The sequence below is a fragment of the Equus caballus genome, chromosome 6 (assembly GCF_041296265.1).
Source record: "Equus caballus isolate H_3958 breed thoroughbred chromosome 6, TB-T2T, whole genome shotgun sequence".
Lineage (NCBI taxonomy): Eukaryota > Metazoa > Chordata > Mammalia > Perissodactyla > Equidae > Equus > Equus caballus.
In genome coordinates, this window is record NC_091689.1 from 79,070,771 (window position 1) to 79,094,325 (window position 23,555).

A 23,555-nucleotide genomic window follows, 5' to 3' on the forward strand; every position below is an offset into this window, starting at 1 on the left:
GGCGGCGGCGGCGGCGCGGGCGTGGGGAGGGGCGGGCGCGGCTGCCGCGTCCCCCGCCGCCGAGCCCCAGGGGCGTCGTGGGCCCGGGCGTCCGAGGGCGGCCTCCCGGGGCCGCTCGCCCGCGCCCGCTCCCTGCCTGACCGCCTTCCGGCCGGGCCCCTCGGCCTCCCGCCGCGTCCTGTGCACACGGGCTCACGAGTTACCTCGACATTTAATGACCGGTCGTCGTGTGCCAGACAGTCGCTGTGGCAGCGATTTCTGGAGACAACAGTCTGGAATTCCTCAAGGAGCTTACCTTCTAGGTTTCAAGACAGCGAGGATGAGGCGCTTGAGAGGGCGTCGAGGAGGAGTCCCTGATTCTCAATGAGGGAGAGCCAGGCCGACTTCAGAGACGGTGCGGTCTGAAGTGGGCCTTGCAGCTACATTGTCCAGTTTGCGGGAGCCACTGGCCACATGTGGCTGTCCAAATGGAGATGTGTGGTGACACACACACCAGACTTAGGAGACAGTTAACAAAATGTAAAATGGATAATAAGCAGTATTTTGGGTATATTGGGTTAAATATATTATTAAAATTAATTTCACCTACTTCAACTTTTTAAATATGGCTACTAAAAATTTTAAATTATATATGTGGTTTGCATTATATTTCTGTTGGACAGAGCCACCTCAAAGCATTAAGATGAATTTGACTGGAAAAGATGAGAAGGGCCTACAAAACAGAATAAACACATCACCATTAGAATCTGTTTATAATCTGGAAATCACATCCATTATTTCGTCATCACAACAATTCTGTAAAATTTTATTTTATAGACTTAAAAAATAAGTGACTTATTTAAGGTCATAGGTGACGATCATTCCTTTAATATATATTTATTTTTTGCTATGTGCTGCGCGTTGTAACTAAATGCTGGGAGTCAAGGATCCGAAAGGAATTGTCAGTGGATTCAAGGACTCAGTCTGCAGAAACACGTCAACAAATATTTGCAATAAAATGTAATAGATGCTAAAATGGAGGAATATACTCTGCACTAGGAGCAAAGAAGTGAACACGTATGGGAGGGAGGTCAGAGAAGGCCTCAAGGAAATCTTGAGGCAGAGAAGAGTGGAGAGGGCTCCATAAGGAGGAAGAGGAGAAAGTGCTAGACATGTAGTTGGGAAAGGGTATACAGCATATTATAGAGTGGATCATAAGGTATGTGGGAGGAGTGGTGGAGCCAGGATTTGTTTCTTAGGTTCTAGAACTAAGTCCGGGGGTTCTTTTCATTGATGTTACCACTGGTGATAAATACAAGGTGTGTTAATTGGGGTAGGCTAACAATACCAATATCTCAGTGGCTCAACACAATAAAGGCTTATGTTTTGTGCAAGTCACAGTGTGTAGCAGTTTGGCTGGTGCCGGTGGGTGGGGCGTCTGCTCCTTGCAATCATGAAAGGACCAGGCTGCTTCTATCTTGTGACTCTGCCATCCCCTCTTGCCTTAGACTCATCTAATCTATGGGCCTCAGCTGAGGAAGGAGAGCTGTGGCTGACTTGTTGGAGATATCAGGGGCCAGCCCTGGAAGTGGCATACATCATTTTCACCCCATTCCCTCAGCCAGAATTAAGGTGCATGGTCTAACTGCAGCGGTGGCTGAGAAGTAAAGTATGCGTGCCTGGTGGAAAAGGAAATGGCGTTTGGTGAACACTTAGCATTGTCTCTACCACATAATATTAAATTGAACATAACCAAGCACCTAAATCTGACTTTACTTGAAAGGGATATGTGGGGAGAGCTGGCAGATAGATATGAGAGGCAGCCCAGACTCTCCTCTCCTCTTCTCTGGGAAGCAAACCAGTGTGAGATTGTATCCTTAAAAAAAAAAAAAAGGCAAAACAGGCTTTGGCCTAATGGTACTATTGTAGGTTATTTTTTTTTTTTTTTTAAAGATTTTATTTTTTCCTTTTTCTCCCCAAAGCCCCCCGGTACATAGTTGTGTATTCTCCGTTGTGGGTTCCTCTAGTTGTGGCATGTGGGACGCTGCCTCAGCGTGGTCTGACGAGCAGTGCCATGTCCGCGCCCAGGATTCGAACCGACGAAACACTGGGCCGCCTGCAGCGGAGCGCGAGAACTTAACCACTCGGCCACGGGGCCAGCCCCGGTACTATTGTAGGTTATTAATATTTAATAAACATCTACCTTATGCCAAAACCTTGTTTTAAACATCACAGGGAAAAAATGTAAAATGCCTTTATATTATGCTTTGACATGCCATCTCTTTAACTACTGATCAACAAACTGTAAAGTGTAGATATTATCTCAACATGGGGTCAGGGGCATTAAGTGAGCCAAAAGGCGAAATTGGGAATTGAGCCCTGGCCTTAGGCTTATAATCAGGTGCACCTCTCCAGAGTGGTAACTTACCATTCACAGTAATACATGGACAAGTCCAAACTCCTATATGATGTTACAGGGTGGAATAATTAAATATGCTATGAGTAGCAGGAAGATGAGTCTATATTTTAAGGCTTTCTGGTGGAAGAGTTTCAAGATCAGCTTTGAAGGCAAAATGTAGGAAGAATGTCTTGGATAGAATCAGAAGGCAGATATGGATGTGCTGTGGCCTGCTACGGGATGAAGACCACACAGATGTAGGAGTGTCTATTTAGAATAGAGAAGAAATGAAATGGGGAAATTGATAGAAAGATTAGAATAATGGGTCAGGGTTTTTTATTTGCCTTGTTAAGTAATAGGGAGTCACTATATTTAGTGTTATAAAGAAGTGATATACCTGATGGGTTTAATTATATCATTCTAAGGAAACTTGGTGGTCCAGGACTGCCCTGTTGATAGAGTTCAGATCAACAGAATGGGATGAGTTGGACCCATAGCCAGATTCTAGTGTGTGGAATGCAGAGTTCCTTAGGACACAGCAGTGTTCTTTCTGGGGCTCAGGGAGAGGTCCCAGACATCTAAGGTTCCAAGTTCTCTATGGGACTTCAAAAGACCTTAAGGGACTCAGTCTCTTGCCTGTCAGCCTTGGCTCCTTCATTTCTGAACTCTTCTTCTGCTGTGGTTTGAATAAGAAAGTACGATGCAGGTGTTCACCAGTTTAGGACTGTGTTATAAAAGTTCCTTTATTAGTCATTTGATTATAATGAATTATCAGCTTGGCTTATAAAGCCTGTTTGGCCGTAATGAAACTATACTTTCAACTGCTAATTAAAACCTAACCACCATTATGACACTGCTTTTCTTTCATTCAAAGTTTTGAAGCTTGATGTCAGAGATGAATTTTCTACCAGTAGGACAATGGAGAAATTTACTCATCTATGTCCGTGACTGTAAGGGAAAGAGGAAGATTGAGAGAAGTGTCAGGTTAGGACTCTTGTGGAGAGAAAGAATGGGGCCTCTTCTCAATAGTTAGTAATTATAACTAACATTTGTAGAGCACTTTACAAGTTACAAAGTGCTTTTGCTCACATGTGATCTTCACAACTCAGGGAGATAAATTATCTTTATCTCTAGTTTATGGTTAAGGAAATAGTGATTCAGACGTTTAAAATTGTAGAAACTCCACTTTTTTGTTCTATAATCCTGGGAAGATTTATGTATATAACTCTGTTTCCTAATCAATAAAATGAGTGTCATTATACCTACTTCATAGGGTTGTTGTGTAGGATAAATGAAGTGATGTAAATACACAATTTAATACATAGTAAGAATTCAGTAAATGATAAGACCTAGGAACTGAAGCTGGACAGGGGGTGAAAAGAGGATGGTAGTAGAGTGATGGACAGTGCAAAGATGGGATGCAAGATAAATTTTATTCCTGAGTCTCAGTTAGGTAGACAAATTGGCTGGAATGGAGTGAGCTGAAAATATAGGCGGCAGAGTGGGGTGCTTGAACTGGAGATTCAGGAGGGGTTGCGGTTGTTGATAATACCTGGGTATAGGATATGACTGAGAGTGAGTGCCCGAGGTGGTGGACACATCATTTAAGGTAAGAGAAAGTCAAGGAGCTGAGAGACTAGGGTGTTAGCATTGATAGTATTCAAAGTATTTAACCACCAGTACTAGCATGGGCATGGATCCATCAAAATGGATGTAGCCTATAATGCTGATGCAGTGTTCTGAAGGCACCAGCGGCTATGAAAATATCTCAGTATTTCAATAATCATACTGGTACAATGCAACCCAGGGCATGAGATGGATTGTCCACATGGTATTGAAGTCACCAGGAATGCTGATGGGGTTATGGAGAGTGGGAGAGCAAGCCAGTTGAGGGAGTCTTTAATGAAAGAGGGAGAGTGACTAGGAGTGTGGTAGGTGATAATAACAAGGAAGGGCAGTGTGTGGGAATGGTTTGATGGCACGGCTTCAAAGGAGCAGGACATTATTTAGAGGAGGAAGAAGGGAAATGGTACTTGAGGCAGCAATAAAGAGCAGAGAGAACACTTATTCTGCTTCTAACCCTAGGTGGTATAAAGCAGTGGTTTTCAAACATATATATATATATATATATATATATATATATATTCAAAAGCCATCATTTGTATAATTGAAACTTTCATGAAACAACACTCAACTACATGTAGTATATGCTGATGTTTTCTATTCTATTACTTTATTTTAGAAGTTTTGTTTTTACTACCCACTAAATTGATTTACAATGCACAAATGAGTTACAATTTACTGTTTGGAAAGCATTGGCATGTAAGTATTAGGAGAAAAAATAGCCACCCCTGAGAGGACTGCAAGGGAAGTGTGCGTGTCCTCAAGTGTAGCCGGGTTTCAGTTGGATAAAGGAGGTGAAAGAAACATCTATCAAAGAGGTTGAAGGATAAAGGGATGCCTTAGTCTGTTTGGGCTGCTATAACAAACTACCATAGGCTTGGTGGCGTATCAGCAACGAACATTTATTTCTCACAGTTCTGGGGGCTGAGAAGTCTAAGATCAAGGCGCTAACAGATTCAGTGTCTGGTGAGAACCTGCTTTCTGGTGTCTTCTCACTGTGTCTTCACATGCTGGAAGGGGTGAGGGAGCTCTCTGAGGCCTCTTTTACAAGGGCACAGATCCCGTTCATAAGGACTCTGCCCTCATGACCTAATCACCTCCTGAAGTTCTCACTTCCAAATACATTGGGAATTAGATTTCAACATATGAATTTTGGCGGGGGGACACAAACATTCAGTCTATAGCCATGGGATTTTGTCGATGGCAGACCCTGAATTCCAGAGGTCACAGTGGAAGGAATTAGAGATTGTTTTGGGGATTAGAGTCTGATTCAAATTAGGCATGTAGAGGACTGTAATAGGGTAAGAATCTCTATGATGGGGGATGATCTGGAGGCCAAGGATTCCTGTGGTGAGTGCTGTAAGCAGAGATATAGGGCATGATGGGATTAGTACTCTCAGAGGGAGGTGGATAATCAGTTCTAATTATAGCCCCCTTCTTGGGACTGGTCTCCTAGTCAGCTTGTCAGTGGTGAGGTGAGGTTTAAGGGTTAGTTGGGGTTGAGTAGATGAAGTGTGTATGGTAGAATGAGGGTCTCATGAGAAGTGTGTTGAGCTCTGAGGACCCTCTTTCACTTCTATTGTGGATAGAGTTAAGGCTAGAGGAGCTGTCTTTCCAGAAGTATCAGAGCACTAAGGGTCCCTTAAATTATGCTTGGCAATGGGTGGTAGTGGTGAAAAGGCTTAAGAAGTTCTGTGGCTTACCCTTAAATCCCACTGTCCTTGAATTTGAGAGAGAAGGAGGGAGTGGACTTACAAGGAGGTAGCAGTTTCTGTGTACTTTTTAAGCAGGAAAATTCTAACTAAAAAGACTATGCTAACTTAAATAGTGGGCACAAAGGTGTGCTAGAAACAGCACTAAACTGAGAACCAAAAGATTTGTTTCTTCGTTCTGGCTGTGCCTCTGGGTGAGAGAGGAGAGCCTTAACTTCATCTGTCAAATTTTATAATGTTATTCTTCTTTTCCTTAAAAGCCGTAGTGAGGACTAACAACCAAAAATATAGGCATACAGTGTGAAACTTATAAAGCACCATTCAAAAGTAAGATGTTGGCCATGGGAATTACTTGGCAGAAATAATTTGTAGTCAGTGCAAATAGTGGACCAAGTGCAGACAGCTGTCAGTTAGTGACAGCTGGTGTTGCAATCAGGGTAAGACTAGATGTTTTATAAGACTTAAAGATTTTTTTGATGGTGGGACACAACTCAAAGACATAGATGAAAGGCAGAGCTCTGTTACTTACAGCTCCAAACCAGAGAAGGCTGTCACGCAGGGCCACACAGGGGTTTGCACCCCAGGACAGGGAAATAGTTAGCAGGAATTGCAGGAGGTGCTTATGTATGGCGAGCAGGATGGAGTTAGCTAGGTTTCGCAGGCATCCTAGGCATTGGGTAGTTTGAGCAATTCCGTGGGCCTGAGATAAAAAAGTCTGTCCCTGGAATGGGTATCTGGGGGCCTCTGGCAGTTGGGTATGTGTGTATTGTAAGTTAGGAGTTAGAGCCTGATAAAGCAAGTAGTTGGGGTGGGGGTTTGACAAATTGCCAGCAAAGGAGAATTGAGAGTTTTAGCCATGACTTCAAGAGTGGGCCAAGACAGCACTTGTGAAATATCGTGTTACACTGGGAGAGTTTCGAAGTGGTGTAATCTCAAACTGTCAATTTTTTTTTTAGTAGTATGAAAACTTACTCTAAGCAGATTTCTCATGGATATAGTATATTTCTTCATCTAGCTATTTGCTTATTAATAACACATTTTATTTATGAGTTACAGAAAATATAATCTTTAATTCTTTTATCTCTGACTCTTAATTTTTATTTTAAGTATACCAGATTGTTGAATTATTGTAGACAGATACCTCGCACCGTCTAATACCCAGTGGCAGAAAGAAGTAGAAGCTGGGTTAAAAGTTCTTCTGAGACTATAAATGCCTATTGCATATACTGGCTGAAATAATATAGGCTCCTCATAAGGTTAGGATTATTTTCCTATTATATGACTGTGTTAGGCAGAATTCTAAGATGTCCCCGAACATTCTGGCCCCCTGGTGTACATGTGCAGTATAATCCCCTCCTCTTGAATATGGATGGGACTTGTGAATATGATGGGATTTTGCTTCTGTGATTAGGTACTGATCAGTTGACTCTGAGTTAATCAAAAGGGAAATTATCCCGAGTAGCCCTGACCTAAGCAGGTGAGCCCATATAAGTAGGCTCTTTGTGAAGTCAGAGAGATTAGAAGCTGCCATGTTGTGAGGGGGCCATGTGGCTAGGAATTGAAGGCAGCCCCTAGGAGCTGAGAGCAGTCCCTGGCTGACAGCTAGCAAGAAAGTGGCAAACTCAGTCCTACAGTCGCAAGAAATTGAATTCTGCCGACAACCACGAAATGTTGGAAGAGACTCTGGGTCTCAGATGAGATCATAGCCATTGTTCACATTTTGATTTCAGCCTGATGAGACCCTGAACAGATGACCAAATTAACCCACGCCTGGATTTCTGATCCACAGAAACAGTGAGATAATAAATTTGTGTTGTTTTAAGCTACTAAATTGTGTTAATTCATTGTGTAACAATAGAAAATAAATACACTATGTGTCCCATTTTTCATTTTTATGCCCGTGCATGCCTAAGCACTAAATTTATCTTTCTCCTTGTGGATGGAAATTTGAATTGTTTCCTTTTTTTTTGTTTGCCTCCTTGAACAATGCTACTATGAATACCCTTGTACATGACTTCCAGCGCACATGTTCAGGAGTTTCTCTAGGACTATAATTGTTCAACCGTAGAGTATGTGAATGTTCATCATTACGAGATAATGCCAAATTACAAAAGTAGTTGTACTAGTATATACTTTTAGCAGCCAGCAGTGTATAAGAACTTCTTTCCCTTGATCCACATCCTTGCCAACACCTGGTTTTGTCAGACAGCTAAATGGACGATATGTCAATGTGGTCTTGATTTGTGTCCCCCTGATCATTAATGAAACTGAACATTTCTCCCTATTTTATTGGCTATATGTTTCCTCTTCTGTGAAATGCCTATCTCTATCTTCTGCCCATTTTTCTATTGAGTTGTTTGAACTTTTCTTATTGATTTTCAGGAGTTCTTTATAACATATGTTCTGTTTAGTAACCCTTTGTGAGTTACATGTTTGCAACAATCTTCTCACAGTTTGTCTTGTATCTTGTCGCTTTCTTTATCACGTCTTTTGATGACATAAGGTATTAATTTTTTGTAGTCAAATTTATCATATTTTGGTTTATGGTTAATATATTTTATGTCCTTTCCATTCCTAGAGTGATAAAAGTTTTTATTTTGTCACAAAAAGGTATTGAAAATTCATCAAATTCCTTTCCTAAATATATTCATATACTCATAAAATGTTTTCTCTTTTAATCTGTTAATGTGGTGAATTATGTTGATAGATTTTAAAATGTTAAACCATGCTTGAATTCTTAGCATAAACCCACTTTGGTCATGATGTGTTATCATATTATATGTGACTTGATTCTGTCTGCTGATATTTTATTTTGTATTTTTCTATCTGTGTTTGTGAATGAGATTGGCCCAAAAGTTTTGTTTATTATTTTTCCTTGTGTATTTTTGGTATTAAATTTGGTATTAGACTAGACTTATGGAAGGAATTGGGAGTAGTATTCCCTTTTTCTATTCTCTGGAAGATTTTGTTTAAGATTGGAGTGACCTCCTTTGTAAAACTTTGTTAGAATATATAGTTCTGCACCATGCAATGATGTTTTAGTCAATGATAGACCATATACATGATGGTGGACCCATAAGATTAGTACTATATAGCCTAGGTGTGTGGTAGGCTATGCCATCTAGGCTTGTGTAAGTACACTCTATGATGTTTGCATGATGAAATCACCTAATGACACATTTCTCAGAATGTATCCTATCCTTTAGCAACACATGATTGTACCTGTAAAATCATCTGGAGACTTTTGCTTCTGCTCATGAAGGAATAATTGCCAGGAGACTTGACCTTCTACCATAGAAAGCTAGAAAACTGCAGAAAAACATGAAACATCTGTTTTGAGCCATTGAACAATGGGTAAAGCAGAACTGTGATCCTTGAGAGAAGGGAAACAAGATCACCCTGGCTTTTTTTGCCTAAAGGCATTTTCCGGACCATGGCATAGGGACAGGGATCTCGAACAGAGGTCAGTGGTCTTGCTAAGTTGAGGAGGCATAGATGAGAGTTCAAGATAGTTGAAGCAGCTACAATTTGTAAGCAGAGTACCGGAGAGGAGAAAGCTCTGCAGAGAAAGAGATTTAGAAATCTGCCTAAGGGTCTCTTGAGTCTTTGGATGATTTTGAATATGTACATTATAGGGTGAAACTCCCTAAGTCTAGGAAAAGAAAAAGTACCAGTTCTCTAACCCAAATAATTCTTGAGCTCATAGAGGCTTAAGAATTGTTTGTATTCCCACCTCCCAAAGTGAGACACTTCATTGAATACATGGAGCATTCAGCAGAGAATTAGAGGGGTCAGGCCTTAATAGGAGAGATAAAGTAGCCCTAGAGTAAAGGCTACTCTAGATTCATCCTAACAAAGCTTAAATAAAAACTTATACATGATCAAGCGAATCCACAAGTAACTTAACTGCCTGCCAAGGTTCAACACTCTCTAAAGGACTACAATAAAATCCATACTCAACAATGTAAAATCACGTCTGACATCCAATCACTAATTACTAGACATGCAAAGAAGCAGGAAAATATGATCCATGCCTGGAAAAAAATTAGTAAATAGAAACCAACCCAGTAATGATAGAGTCGGTGGAATTATCAGACAAGATTTCTAAAATCAGCTATTATAAACAATACAAATATGTTCGCAGATTTAAAGGAAAACTTGAACACAATGCAGAGAGAAATGGAAGACATGAAAAGAGTGAAATTTCTAGAGATGAAAAATATAATACTGAAAATGAAATTTTTACTGGGTGAGATTAATAATCAGGGAAAAAAATCAGTAAACTTGAAGACAGAGCAGCAAGAACTACCCCAAATGAAGCACACGGAGAAAAAGATTGCAAAAATAAACAGAGTATCTGTGATGTGTGGGACAATATTAAGTAGCTTGAAATATGTGTAATTGGATCCAAGAAGGGGGAGGGGAAGCAAAAAATTTGAATAAATAGTATCCTAAAGTTTTACAAATCTGATGAAGGCTATAAATCCACAGATGTAAGAAGCTCAGTAAACTCAAACAGAACTAATATAAACATTTCACCAACAGGGCACATTATATTCCAATTGCTGAACACCAGTGCTAAAAAAAACCCTTAAAACAGCTAGAGATATAAGGCATAATGCACATGGTGGTACAAAGATCAGAGTTACAGTAGACCTCTCATCAGAAACCCTGCAAGCCAGAAGATAATGGAATGATGTCTTTAAAATGCTGACAGTAGGGAGGGGGGAATGAGGAGGAGACTGTTAACATACAATTAATTCTATACTGAATAAAAATATCTTTCAAAAATGATGGCAAAATACAAATGTTTTTCAGACAAAGACTGAATTCGTTGCCAGCAGACCTGTATTACAAGAAATGTTGAAGTTCTTCATGCAGAAGGAAAATGATACGAGATGCAAACCTGGATCTACATAAATGAATAGCTAACATTACAAATGGGAAATAAATAGGCAAATATAAAAAATTTATGTTTTATATTTTTAATAAGATAATTGACTATTTAAAGCAAAAATAATGAATATGTATCTGGCAGGGATTGAAAACTTTTTCTGTAAAGAGCTAGATGGTAAATATTTTAGGCTTTGCATCTCACATGGTCTCTGTGGCAACTACTCTACTCTGTTGTTGTAGCACTAAAGCAACTATAGACAATAAGTAAAAAAATGAGTATGGCAGTGTTTCAAAAAACTTAATTTATGAAAACAGGTAATTGGCTAGATTAAATCCATGGGATATAGTTTTCCGACCACCCCCCAAATTATGAGGTTCATAATGTATATAGGACTAAAATGTCTCACAAAAATAGCATGAAAGATGGGAGGAGGAAATGGAAGTACTTTGTTTTAAGGGTCTTACGTTATATGTGAAGTGGTATAATATTATTTTAATGTCAATTGTGATAAGTTAAAGATACATTTTACAAATCCTAGGGCAACCCCCCACCCCCCCACACACACTAAAATAGAGAGGCCTAGCTGATAAGCCAATAGTGGAGATAAGATTAAATACTAGATAATTCTCAATTAATTCAAAAGGAGATCAGAAAAGAGGAAAAGAAAAAGAACAAAGAACAGATGGGACAAAATGAAAAGAAATAGCAAGATGATATCTTTAAACCTAACCATACATATAATTACTTTAAATGTACGTGGTCTAAAAATCTAAATTAAAATGAATAGATTGTCAGATTAGATAAAAGTGCAAGATACAACATACACTGTTTATAAGAAACCTACTTTAAATATAAAGAAAAGATACATTAAAAGTAAAAGGATGGGAAAAGTTATAACATAATAAGCTATTACAAGAAAGCAGAAGGGTCTATATAAATATAAGGCAAAGTAGACTTCAGAACGAGTCATACTACTAGGGATAAATAGAGACATTTCATAATAATAACAGAATCAATTTTCCAAGAAGACACAGCAGAGCTTCAAAATAATGAAGGAAAGACTGACAGAATTGAAAGAAGAAATTGATTCAGAATTATACTTGTCATTTCAACATTCCTGTCTCAGTAATTAACTAGAAAAAAGTAGACAGAAAATCAGTAAGGATATAGAAAAGTTGAATAACCCGTCAACAAACTTTATCTAATAGACACTTATAGAACACTCCACCCAACTACAGCAGAATACACATTCTTTCCAAGTGCACATGGAATAGTTTCAAGCTACAACTATCCTGAGCTATTAAGCAAATTGATCACAGTGGAACTAAATTATAAACCAATAATTGAAAATATCTGGAAAATCCCCAAATAATTAAATATCAGACACACTTTCAAATAACCCATGTTTCAAAGAAGAAACCACACATAAAATAGGAAAATTTTTTTTAACTTCTTTTTTTTTTTTTGAGGAAGATTAGCCCTGAGCTAACTGCTGCCAATCCTCCTCTTTTTGCTGAGGAAGACTGGCCCTGGGCTAACATCCGTGCCCATCTTCCTCTACTTTATACGTGGGATGCCTACCACAGCATGGCCTGCCAAGCAGTGCCATGTCTGCACCCGGGATCCTAACTGGCGAACCCCAGGACACGAAAGCAGAATGTGAGAACTTAACCGCTGCACCAGCAGGTTGGCCCCAGAAAATATTTTTTAAGTAAATGAAAATGAAAATGTCAACATTTGTTGGATACAGCTAAATTAATACTTAAAGGAAAATTAAATGGTATTATTAGAAAAGAAGAAAGGTCTAAAATCAGTGGTCTAAGTTTCCACCTTAAGAAGTGAGAAAAAGAAAATCAACTTAAACTCAAAAGAAATATAAAGGGGCCATAACAAAAAGCAGTAATTGAAAAAGAGTTAATGAAATAGAAAACAGAGAACAACAGAGAAAATGAGTTAAACCCAAAGCTGTTTTTTTTTAAAAAAAAAAACAGTAAAGTCAATAAACCTCCACTAAGTGACTAAGAGAAAAAGAGAAAAGACAAATCACCCATAGCAGAAATTAAACAGTGCATCACTACAGATTCTTCATGAACTCAAAAGCTAATAAGAGAATGTTATGAACAATTTTATGCCAATGAATTTGACAATTTAGATGAAGTGGACAAATTCTTTGAAAGACATAAATTACCAAATTACAAGAAAATGTAGAAAACCTAAATAGCACTATATCAACTAAAGAAATTGAATTTGTAATCATAAACCAGGAGGAAACTCAAGATCCAGATGTTTTACCTGGTGAATTTGATCAAACTTAGACAAAAGGATATTAATCTTACAAAAAAACTTGCAGAAAAGAGAGAAATGAACACTTCACTCATTTAAAGAGGCCAGAATTACACTAATACTAAAACCAGACAAAGACATTACACTTCTAAACTCATTATGAGACAAACATAACCTTGATGCCAAAACTGACAAGAACATTACAGGAAATAAAGTTACAGACCAATACCACTCATGAACATAGATGCAAAAATCCTTAACTAATTTTTAGTAAATTGATTACAGCAATATATTGAAAGAAAAATACATTATGACCAACTGGGGTTTATCCCAGTATTGCAAGGTTTTTTTAGTGTTTGAAGATCGACAAAGGAAATTTACCACATAAACAGAATAAAATAGAAAACTGTTATGATGGTTTCAACAGATGCTAAAAAAAGCATTTGACAAGAGGCAACACCTCTTCATAAACTAGGAATAAAAGGGAACCTCCTCAATCTGCTAGAGCTTATCTCTGAAAAGCCTACAGCAAACATAATAGATAATGTGAAAGACTGAGTGCTTTTCCCCTAAGATTGGAAACAAGACAAGGATGTCTGCTCTCACTACTTCTTTTCAACATTGTACTGGAGCCCTAATCAGTGCAAAAAAGGGCAAAAATTTTAAAAATGCACATAGTTTAGAAAGGAAAAGTGACATTGTCATGTACATAGAAAAATTGAAGGAATCTACAAGGAAATTACTAGACTATAATAAGTGAATTCAAGAAGGTCATGTGATGCAAGGCCAATATAGAAATCAATTATATTTTTATATACAAGCAACAAACAATTGAAAAATGAAAGTAAAAACAGCTCCATTTGTGATTATCATTCACAATATGACATACTTAGGGATAAGTTTAACAAAAGATGTGTAAGACTTGTGCACTGAAAACTAGAAAACAGTGTGGAGAGAAATTGAAGAAGTCTAAATACAAGGAGAGATATACTATGTTCACGGAATGGAAGACTCAATATTAAGATGTCAGTTAGCTCCAAATTGTTTTTTAGAGTCTTTAGAATAAAACATAGAATTGCTTTGCAACATTGAGAACTTCCTGGTGAAGCAGTAAAAAATGTTAATTTTATTAAATCTTGACACTTGAGTACACATCTTTCCACTATCCTGTGTGACAAAATGGGAAGTATATATAAATCACTTGTGCTGCAAACCTAAGCATAATGGTTGGCTCAAGGAAAAGAACCTGTATAATTGTTTGAGTTGTGAACTGAAGTAATTACTTTTCTAAAAAAATAGAATAGCACTTTTACTTGAAAGAATGACTGGCAAACTATAGTTAGTCAAACTTGAGTATTTGGCAGACTTTTTCTTGAAATTGACTTAAATGAGCATGACACAGGAAAAAAAACTGACATTGCTTGTTGCCAGTGATAAAATTTTGATGAGATTGGGGCTTATGCTTTATTAATGGATGTGATTTTTAAAACTTTCTTTTTTTTGCTGGGAAAGATTTTCTCTGAGCTAACATCTGTTGCCAATCTTCCTCTGTCTTATTTTTTTCTCCCCAAAGCCCCAGTACCTAGTTGTATATTTTAGTTGTGAGTCCTTCTAGTTCTTCTGTGTGAGCTGCCACCACAGCATGGCTACTGACAGACGAGTGGTGTGGTTCCAGCCACACCTGGAAACCAAACCCAGGCTGTCGAAGTGGAGTGCCCCGAACTTTAATCTCTAGGCCATCAGGGCTGGCTCTTAATAGATTGATTTTTGATGTTATGTAATGAACTGCGTCAATATTTGGTTCATCCGCATAATATATAATAAATGTGTTAATATTTGGAACATCAGTGAAGCAGCATTTTTCAAATGACCAATGCATAGTGTTAAAAAATAATGCCTGAATGAAAATTCCATTCCAAGTGCAATATAGACCAAAGGATTTTAACATAATAGAGTATGAAAAATTCATCAATATTGTTTCAGATCTGAAAATGCTCCTCCCTTTCCAACAATATCTCTTTCTGAGGCAGGATAGTCTCCATATACTTCAGTTAAAACAGATTCAACTTTCTTCATTAATTCAGATACTGGAAAGATTTGCAAAAATGTATAACAATGCTACTCTTCTAATTTTTTTTGTTTTGAAAAATATAGTTATTTTCATAAAAATACTATTTATGTTAACACATAATGGGTTTATTATTGTTATTTTTAAATTAATTGATAAATATTTTAAAACTTCTCAGTTTTAATTTATAAAACAGTAAATATCAATAGGTATAACCCAATTAAAAGATCTCTTTGGAGTCTTCAATAATTTTTAAGAATATAAAAGGGGTCCTGACATCAAATAGTTTGAGAACTGCTGCTGTAGGACACTGTCTCAGTTCTTCAAACTGTTGTCACTCAGCTGCCATGATAAATGAGATTTCAAAAAGCCATTCCACCATTTTATTATGGCAACTTCAGAGTGATGGAGAATGTAGTAAGACCAATAAATTCCACCAGCATGAGCCCTCTGCTCATAAATTTTTTGCTGTAAGTTGAACTCTCTGGATAGAAGAAAGACCTGTGTAGAATACCATTATGGTCAATATGGCAATCCTGTGGCCCATGGATGACAGTTTTGGAATCTCTCCCCATCTGGGGGACTTTCCTCAGAGCAGATACGACTTACTCTTTGCAGCACCTTGGCTTCAGTCTTTCATATTTTATAAAACTGATACTTTTATTGCTGAGAACACTACATTTTCCCTCATTCTTGGATAACCTCTACTTAAATTTAGTTTTCTAGGCATTTCTTAAAAGTCTAATAAAAGAAAACATGAGTTTTCATCACCTTGCAGTAGCAATATGAAAAATCATCACATTGATCAGAATAGACTAGAGCATACTCATTTAATTTTAAACTAATTTAGCAAACTTTACAGGAAAAAAAGGTAAAATAGTGTTATGGGTGAAATTGCATCTCTCAAAAAAGGTATGTTGAAGTCCTAACATTCAGTACATCAGAATATGATCTTATTTGCAAATAGGGTCTTTATAGATGTAATAAAGTTAAAATGAAGTCATTAGGGTATCCCCTAATCCAATATGACTGGCGTCCATCAAGAGAGGAAATTTGGAGACAGAGGCAGACAAGTATAGAAGGAAGATGTCATGAAGACACAGGGAGAATGCCAGGTGAAGATGGAGAATTAGAGTGATGCAGCTGGAGGATGGGGACCAAGGGCCACAGAAGCTAGAGAGGCCAGGAAGAGATTCTCCCTCACAGGCCTCAGAAGGAACCAACTTTGCTGATGCCTTGATTTCAGACTAACAACCTCCAGAACTGTGAGACAGTAACTTTTTGTTGTTTTAAGCCACACAGTTTGTGATACTTGTTATGGCAGCCCTGGAAAACTAATACAGATGGCAAGATATTTAAGAAAGTAACTATGCACTAATAAACCTTTTATCCCAGAAACCAAGCACTGAGTATTAAATACTCAATACATCAGGTCCACTGAGTGTTGAATGAAGTTCCTTGAAAGTGTAAATCTTCCTAAGACATCTATTGATCATCTTGTTCCTTATTCCCTGTTCTTGGTCTAACACATTAAACATTGAATGTCTGCTGAATAAAATAAATGCCTATAATTAGAATGAAAAGCAAATATAAAATATGAATTTTAAATATATTTCACTGTATTGCTAATTAATGACTATTTTGCTATATTTATTTAAGTAAATGTATGGGAAATATAATACCTATTCTTTCGTGGGCAGTTTCTTTCATTCTTTCTTTTTTGTTTTCAGATACCCCCAAATTTTATATATTATAATATCACCAAAACAACATCAAAAGGCATTTTTAAAATAAAAAGATTACCGAGAATTCCATCTAAGCAATAGGTGTTTTGGGATGATCAGGGTCTTGGAAATTAAAGTGTGGTAAAGTCAGGAATAAACACAGGTATTGAGATCAAAAACCTAGATTCGGACACAGCCCTAGTTCTGCTCTGCAACAGTAAGCTATTAAGTAACCTCTCTGAGCCATCTGTAAAATGGCATATGTTTAACATAGAACTGTTGTGAGAATGAAAGCAAGAGTAGAATGATCCTTTATTAAACTAATTTTACCGACAAGAATATTAGATCACACAGATTCAATAACTTGCCAAAAGTCATCAACTGGTTAACTCATTGATTCCAACGCCCAAATTCTTTCTATTAGAACTGCCCCATGCTATAGGAAACCCTTCTACTTCTACTTCTCAATGTTATATGTTAGATTTTTCAGGTGATTATATAGTAAAATTGGTAGCCAGGGCTGACCTAACCTGTGTATCCTGTCTAGTTGTCCATCCCAGATCAAGTTCTTCATCTGTTGAAGTCTTCCAACTCTCACAGGACTCCCAGGGTCCTTGGGTTAAGGTCTCAGTTTTCCGGACCTCATCTCTGTTTAGCAAAAACTTAGGATACAAGGCAGTGGTTTGTGGAGGAGTAGAACACAATCACAATCATTTGAACTTGGTTTTCCATGTTTGCCTCATCTAAAAATGGTATTTGCATTTCTAGCAAGATATAAATAACTTCAGCCTGTAATAGGTAAAAGGACATACAGGAATCCTAATTAGAACACATGTCTTGGGGTGCAGGGTATTGGAGAAAAAGAAAAGATCAGAGCTGAAGCAAAAGAATCAGTTCTGGCTGCAGTAGATTCCATCACAGTTGGTCACATCCAGGGCTGGGAAGGCTAATTCTGTGCCATGAGACCAGGCCCTTTAGAGGCACATGAGTCTCAAGACAGAGAAGGGATCTTGTCTCTGGGCAAGAGGAACGCTGCAGAGTTTGGTTCATTGACTTCCATTGTGCCAAGGAGAGTTCAAAGATTGCTGAACCCTTGGAAGTAGTAGGGCCTTAAATGGCACAACAAATGCACCAGTAGGAAGTGAGGAGAGTGGCCTGCTAAGGAGGCCTAATCCTGGTGAGTAGGCAGAAGGCCAAGGGCACCTTCAAAATGGTTCAGAGCTCAAAGTCAGGATGAAGTGAAAGGTGAAGGGGGCCTGTCCTGGCCACTCAAGGCGGCTTCCAGCAGGATCACTTCAAGAAATAATGGTCACCCAGGCACGCTGAGGAAAATAGAATGTCAATTGATCGCCAACAAGCATTAAAGCAATGACACAGAAATAAGCCTCAAAGCTGGAGAAAACTACTTAAAGGCCACAGGGCTGTGCTTTAATTTATGGTCATGACTGTCTGACCTTGAGACTCATGTGCCAAACCAAGGTTATACATTGAGCCAACCATACACTCACTAAAGAGCAATGCTGTTCTCTTTTTTTGTGATTGCTGAGCGTAGGTCTTTTTAAAGGGCAGGTTAAAAAGCTGGGTTAGGAAAAATGACATTGCAGAGAAACTTTAAATGTCCTTTCCTGGGCAAGAGGTGACTTAATCTAGGCCAGTTGGACCCTTTCACCCAGGAATTTGAATCAGCAAAGACTACGATTGTCCTACAGGGGAGCTCTGAAGAGATTCTTAGTCTCCCTGGCTTAGATTCTACAGGTGCTCTGGTTCCTGACCTTCCCAAAGCCTGGAGCTTCGGCTTTCTCTTCGATTTTGTGAGACTTTCAATGTCCTTCAGATTCCATTATTATTGTTATTATTAATTTTTTGTTTAGGCTGGCCACATGGTGTGTCTTTTCATTTATTCAGATCTTGTTTTATTTCACTCAATATAGTTTTATTCATATAAATTCTCTTTAAAAAATTTATTACTAGTGACTTTTTAATTAAACTTATTACTAGTTATTAGTAATTTATTAGCATTAGTCATTAGTAAATTTAATACTAGTCATTTATGATTTTGTTGCTAATATGAATGGAATTTTTTTCCATTTCCAGTTCAAATTGGTTATTGATTGGGTAGCGAAAGACTATTTTTGTGTATTTATTTTGTATTGTTGCCAACTTAATCTCTCTTGTTAATTTTCATACTTTCCTCCCACGCCTAGAAATAAAATCATATTATATGCATACAACATAAGTAATTTGGTCTTTTATAATTATTCTAAGTATTTCATCTTCATGTCTTACTGTCTTAGGTATAATCTTCAAAACAACGTTAGGAAATAGTGGAGAAAGCAGGCATCTCTGCCCAATTTCTGGTTTTAATAGAAATTACTTCAGTATTTCACCACTTCGTTTGATGTTTACAGTTCTTTTTAGCCCTGAGCTAAATCTGCTGCCAATTCTCCTTTTTTTGCTGAAGAAGACTAGGCCTGAGCTAACATCCATGCTCATCTTCTTCTACTTTATATGAGGGACGCCTGCCATAGCATGGCTTGACAAGCAGTGCTTAGGTCTGCACCTGGGATCAGAACCAGTGAACCCAGGGCCACTGAAGTGGAATGTGCGAACTTAACCGCTGAGCCACTGGGCCGGCCCCTGATGTTTACAGTTTTGAAAAAATTTTGAAATATGCCATACATACTGAAAAGTACATGCAACATATATGTACAGTTTAACAAATAAAGTGACCACTATATAAGAATACTTTTAAAAAAGATTAAGAAATAGTACATTACCAGCACTGGGAAATACACCACTTGGCTATAAGAACCCTGTTCCTTCCCCTCTTAATGATAACCCAGGCTGCCCTAACTTTCTTACTGATTTCCTTGCTTTCTTCATGGTTTTGCCATTTATATATGCATCCATAAATAATGTAGTCCTGTTTGCCTTTATTTGACTTTATATAAATAGAATAATGTTTTACGTGTCATTTTGTTCAACGTTATATCTGAGATTCATGCATGCTATGCTATGTGACTATAGTTTGTTCATTTTCGTTGGTTGTATTCACTTCACAGTATGGATATATCAAAATTTATCTTTCTATTTCTATTGTAGATAGCCATGTGAGTTATTTACTGGATTTGGTTATTGCAAACAGTGCTATCATGTACATTATTGTACATTTATTTTAGTGTGATGAGTGTGACTTTCTCTAGGATAAATACCTAGTAGTGGAATTCTGAGCTGAATTAAATTTACCACATAATGAATAGTCAAAATTTTTTCCAAAATGAGAGTTCTTATTGTTCTATATTATTGCCAATACCTCATTTTATTGGACTACTTAATTTTTGCCATTCTGATATCTGCTTAATGGTACTTTTCATTGTGGTTTTATTTGGCATGATGACAATTAAGGCTGAGAACCTTAGAGATTTGGATTTCCTACTTTGTCAAATTTCTGTTCTATCTCGTCTTTTGCCCATTTTCCTATCAGAATGAATTGTTTTCCTTTTGCTAATGTAGGATACTAGGATTTTGCTGTTCATATGTGTGGAAAATATTTTTCCCACTTTGTGGCTTTTCTTTTCATTCTTATAAGGTTTTTTGATAAAGTTCTTATTTTCAATATAATTGTATTTATCAATTTTTTTGTAGTTAGTGCTTTTTGTATCCTCTTTAAAAAAATCCTTCTCTACCATGAACACATTGTCCCATACTATTTTATAAAAGATTTATAGTTTTGCCTTCCACATTTAGTACTTCAGTCTGGTGGGAATTGACTTTTGCATATTGTGGGTGAAAATAGTTTCATTAATTTTCTACATGGATAGCTAATCATTCCAAAATTATTGATTGAAAAGTCCATCCTAGATAAATTGATCTGCCTTGCCATCTCAGTGTCCACTTCTGTGTTTATGGTCTATTTCTGAGTTCTCTTTTCTTTTCCATTGGTGTATTTTTTCTGTCTCTGTGTCACTAATAGAAAGTCTTAATTACACAGTTCGTAAATCAATATCTGATAGAGCAAGACTATTTACCTTATTTTTCTTATCTTCAAGAGTAGCTTGGCATTTGTTGATTCATTTACTTCCGTATAAATTTTAAAATCAACTTTTCAAATTCATAAAAAAGTATTCTGGAATTCTGAATGAAATTACACTGAATGTATAAATTGATTTTGGAACAGTTGACATCTTTACAATAGTCAGTCTACCAATCCATAAACATAGTATATTACTCTCCATTTATTTAGGTATTCTCTTATGTTTCTCAATAGGCTGCTATTATATATTTAGCTTTATTAATTAAGTAGAGGCAAAGGGATAACTTATTGATCTTTTAATTTCACTTCTATAATTATTCATGTCTATCCCCTACTCCATATACTGGTATACAATATGTACCTGGATCAAACGCACATACTATATTTTTAAATGTTAAGGCCTCAGGCAGGAGAGCTCAGGAAAATAAAGTAGGCATGATATACTGATTTCCAATCTGAAGATCTATTAATTTTTCTTTTTACTCTTCCATGCTGTATTGGTCATGGTTCTCCAGAAAAACAGAACCGAAAGAATAGACAGATAGATAAATAGATAGAAAGAGATTTATTCTGAGGGATTTGCTCACATGATTATGGATGCTGAGAAATCCCATGATCTGCTGTCCACAAGCTGGTGGCCCAGGAAAGCCAGTGGTATAGCTCCAATCCAAATCCGAAGGCCTGAGAACCAGGAAGCCAGTGGTGTAAGTCTGAATCTGAGGCTGAAGATCTGAGAACTAGGAGCATTAATATATGAGGGCAGGAGAAGATGGATGTTCCAGCTCAAGCAGAGAAAGCAAATTCACCCTACTCCCACTGTTTTGCTCTGTCTGGGCCCTCAATAGATTGGATGTTACCCACCCAGATTGGTGAGGGCAATCTTTTTTACTCAGTCTACTGATTCAAATGCTACTCTCTGCTGTAAACACCCTCATACACACACCCAGAAATGATGTTCTACCACCTATCTGGGCATCCCTTTGCCCAGTCAGGTTGACACATAAAACTAACCATCACACCAGCCTATGTGCAGGCACATTGACCATTTGATGCCAGTAAGTGCCACTAGGTGAGATGAATGGATGGTTCTGACTGTCTCCATTCTGGAGCATTATCTATGTCTGATATCTTCTTTGCTGTAGGTCCCTTTCTTTATTGCATATCTTTGTGAAAATCTCAAGAAAAAGTCAGCAATTTGGCCAGAGACCCTGTTCTACTCCAATACACTTCATCTGTGTCTGCCCTGCTATCTCCTCAAATGGAGCGAAGATCCCTTTCTCAGATTATTTTGCAAAGGGCTGCTGCATAAGAGCTTGTACATCAAACTCGTTTCCCCCAGCTTCTATTCTTGTGGAAGTTTATTTGCTTCATTGTCCAGACAAATACTTGAATTTAAATGAAATTCAATTTCCCCAAGTGCTCTGTGCCTATAAAAATCATTCTCCTTTAGAGATAATTTTTCTATTTCATGACCAGAAACAAATAACTTTCTCTTAACCTAAGGCACACCTTTGTTGCCTCATCATCCTCTTCAGAGCTGCCTTCACTTCCTGATTCTTGAGGCTGTAGATGAGGGGGTTCAGCAAGGACGTGATCACACCATACTGAACGGAGACCACTTGCTCCAACACTGAGCCCGAGGTGGGGCTGATGTACCTGAATAGAGCTGTCCCGTAGAACAAGAGCACCACAGTAAGGTGGGAGGAGCAGGTAGAGAAGGCTTTGCCTCGGCCCTCAGAGGAGTGGATGCTCAGGATGGCAGAAATTATCCTGGAGTAACAGAAGAGGATCAAGGGAAGTGTCAGCAGCCCCAGAAGTGCACATGACACAGCTACAAGAATTTCGTTGACAGTAGGATCAGTACAGGACAGAGGGAAGAGTGTAGGTAGCTCACAGATGAAATGGGGGATGATGTTGGACCCACAGAAGTGTAACTTGTGGATGAAGAGATTATTCATCAAGGAAATCAGAAATCCCACTGCCCAAGCTATGCTCACAATCACAGTACAGAGAGGTCTGTTTATAAGCATGGTGTAGACCAGAGGGTGGCAGATGGCAGCATAGCGATCATAGGCCATGGCAGAGAGCAAACAAGCTTCTGTTACCCCAGAGAGAATGAAAAAGAAACTCTGAGCAATGCAGCCCCACAGCGAGATTCTTTTCTTCTGAGACGACAAGTTCTGTAGCATCTTGGGCACAGTGACTGAGGAGAAACTGAGATCCAAGAATGATAGGTGTCCAAGGAAGAAGTACATGGGTGTGTGGAGGTGAGAATCAGCCCAGATCACCAGGATCATCACCACGTTCCCCGTCAAAGTCAGGAGATAAATCCCCAGAAATAGCACAAAGAGCATGGTCTGGATGTGGGGGTCACTGGACAATCCCAAAAGGACAAACTCAGTAATAATACTGACATTTTTCATTGTTTCTTAAAGATTCTATCCTTCAAAAGAAATGAATGGTGCTCCACTTGATGCAACATTGATCTGATTCATTCTCAGTGAACAGGAGTTTTCTACTCTCAAACAGTATACCTCCTTACCTATGGACCAAAACAGGGAACAGCATAGGTAAGTGTCTTCTCAGATACAATATCATCACTGGCTATCTTTTCTAACTACCAGCACTGTCTTGTCATGATTGCTATACCTTCACTCTACTTCATCACTCTTTAATAAATGTACCATGCACATGCAAATCAGGTAGGTTCTAGAGTCAAAATAAGGACAATAACCCCAGTGGCAAAGCCTGTAAAACCTTCTATGGTTAGGGGCTGGAAGGCCCATGGGAAAGTGATTCCTTTCCAGAATGGTAAGATCATAGGCTCACAGTATGTGA

General features: G+C 38.1%; 1 protein-coding gene across 1 annotated transcript; it reads right to left on the reverse strand.

Annotated features, from left to right (window-relative positions):
* Positions 1–22,210: 22,210 nt before the first annotated feature.
* OR5BJ5 (olfactory receptor family 5 subfamily BJ member 5) lies at positions 22,211–23,140 on the reverse strand. The gene has a single exon (NM_001390998.1). The coding sequence runs from the start codon at positions 23,138–23,140 to the stop codon at positions 22,211–22,213; it is 930 nt and encodes a 309-aa protein (NP_001377927.1).
* Between the last annotated feature and the right edge of the window lie 415 nt (positions 23,141–23,555).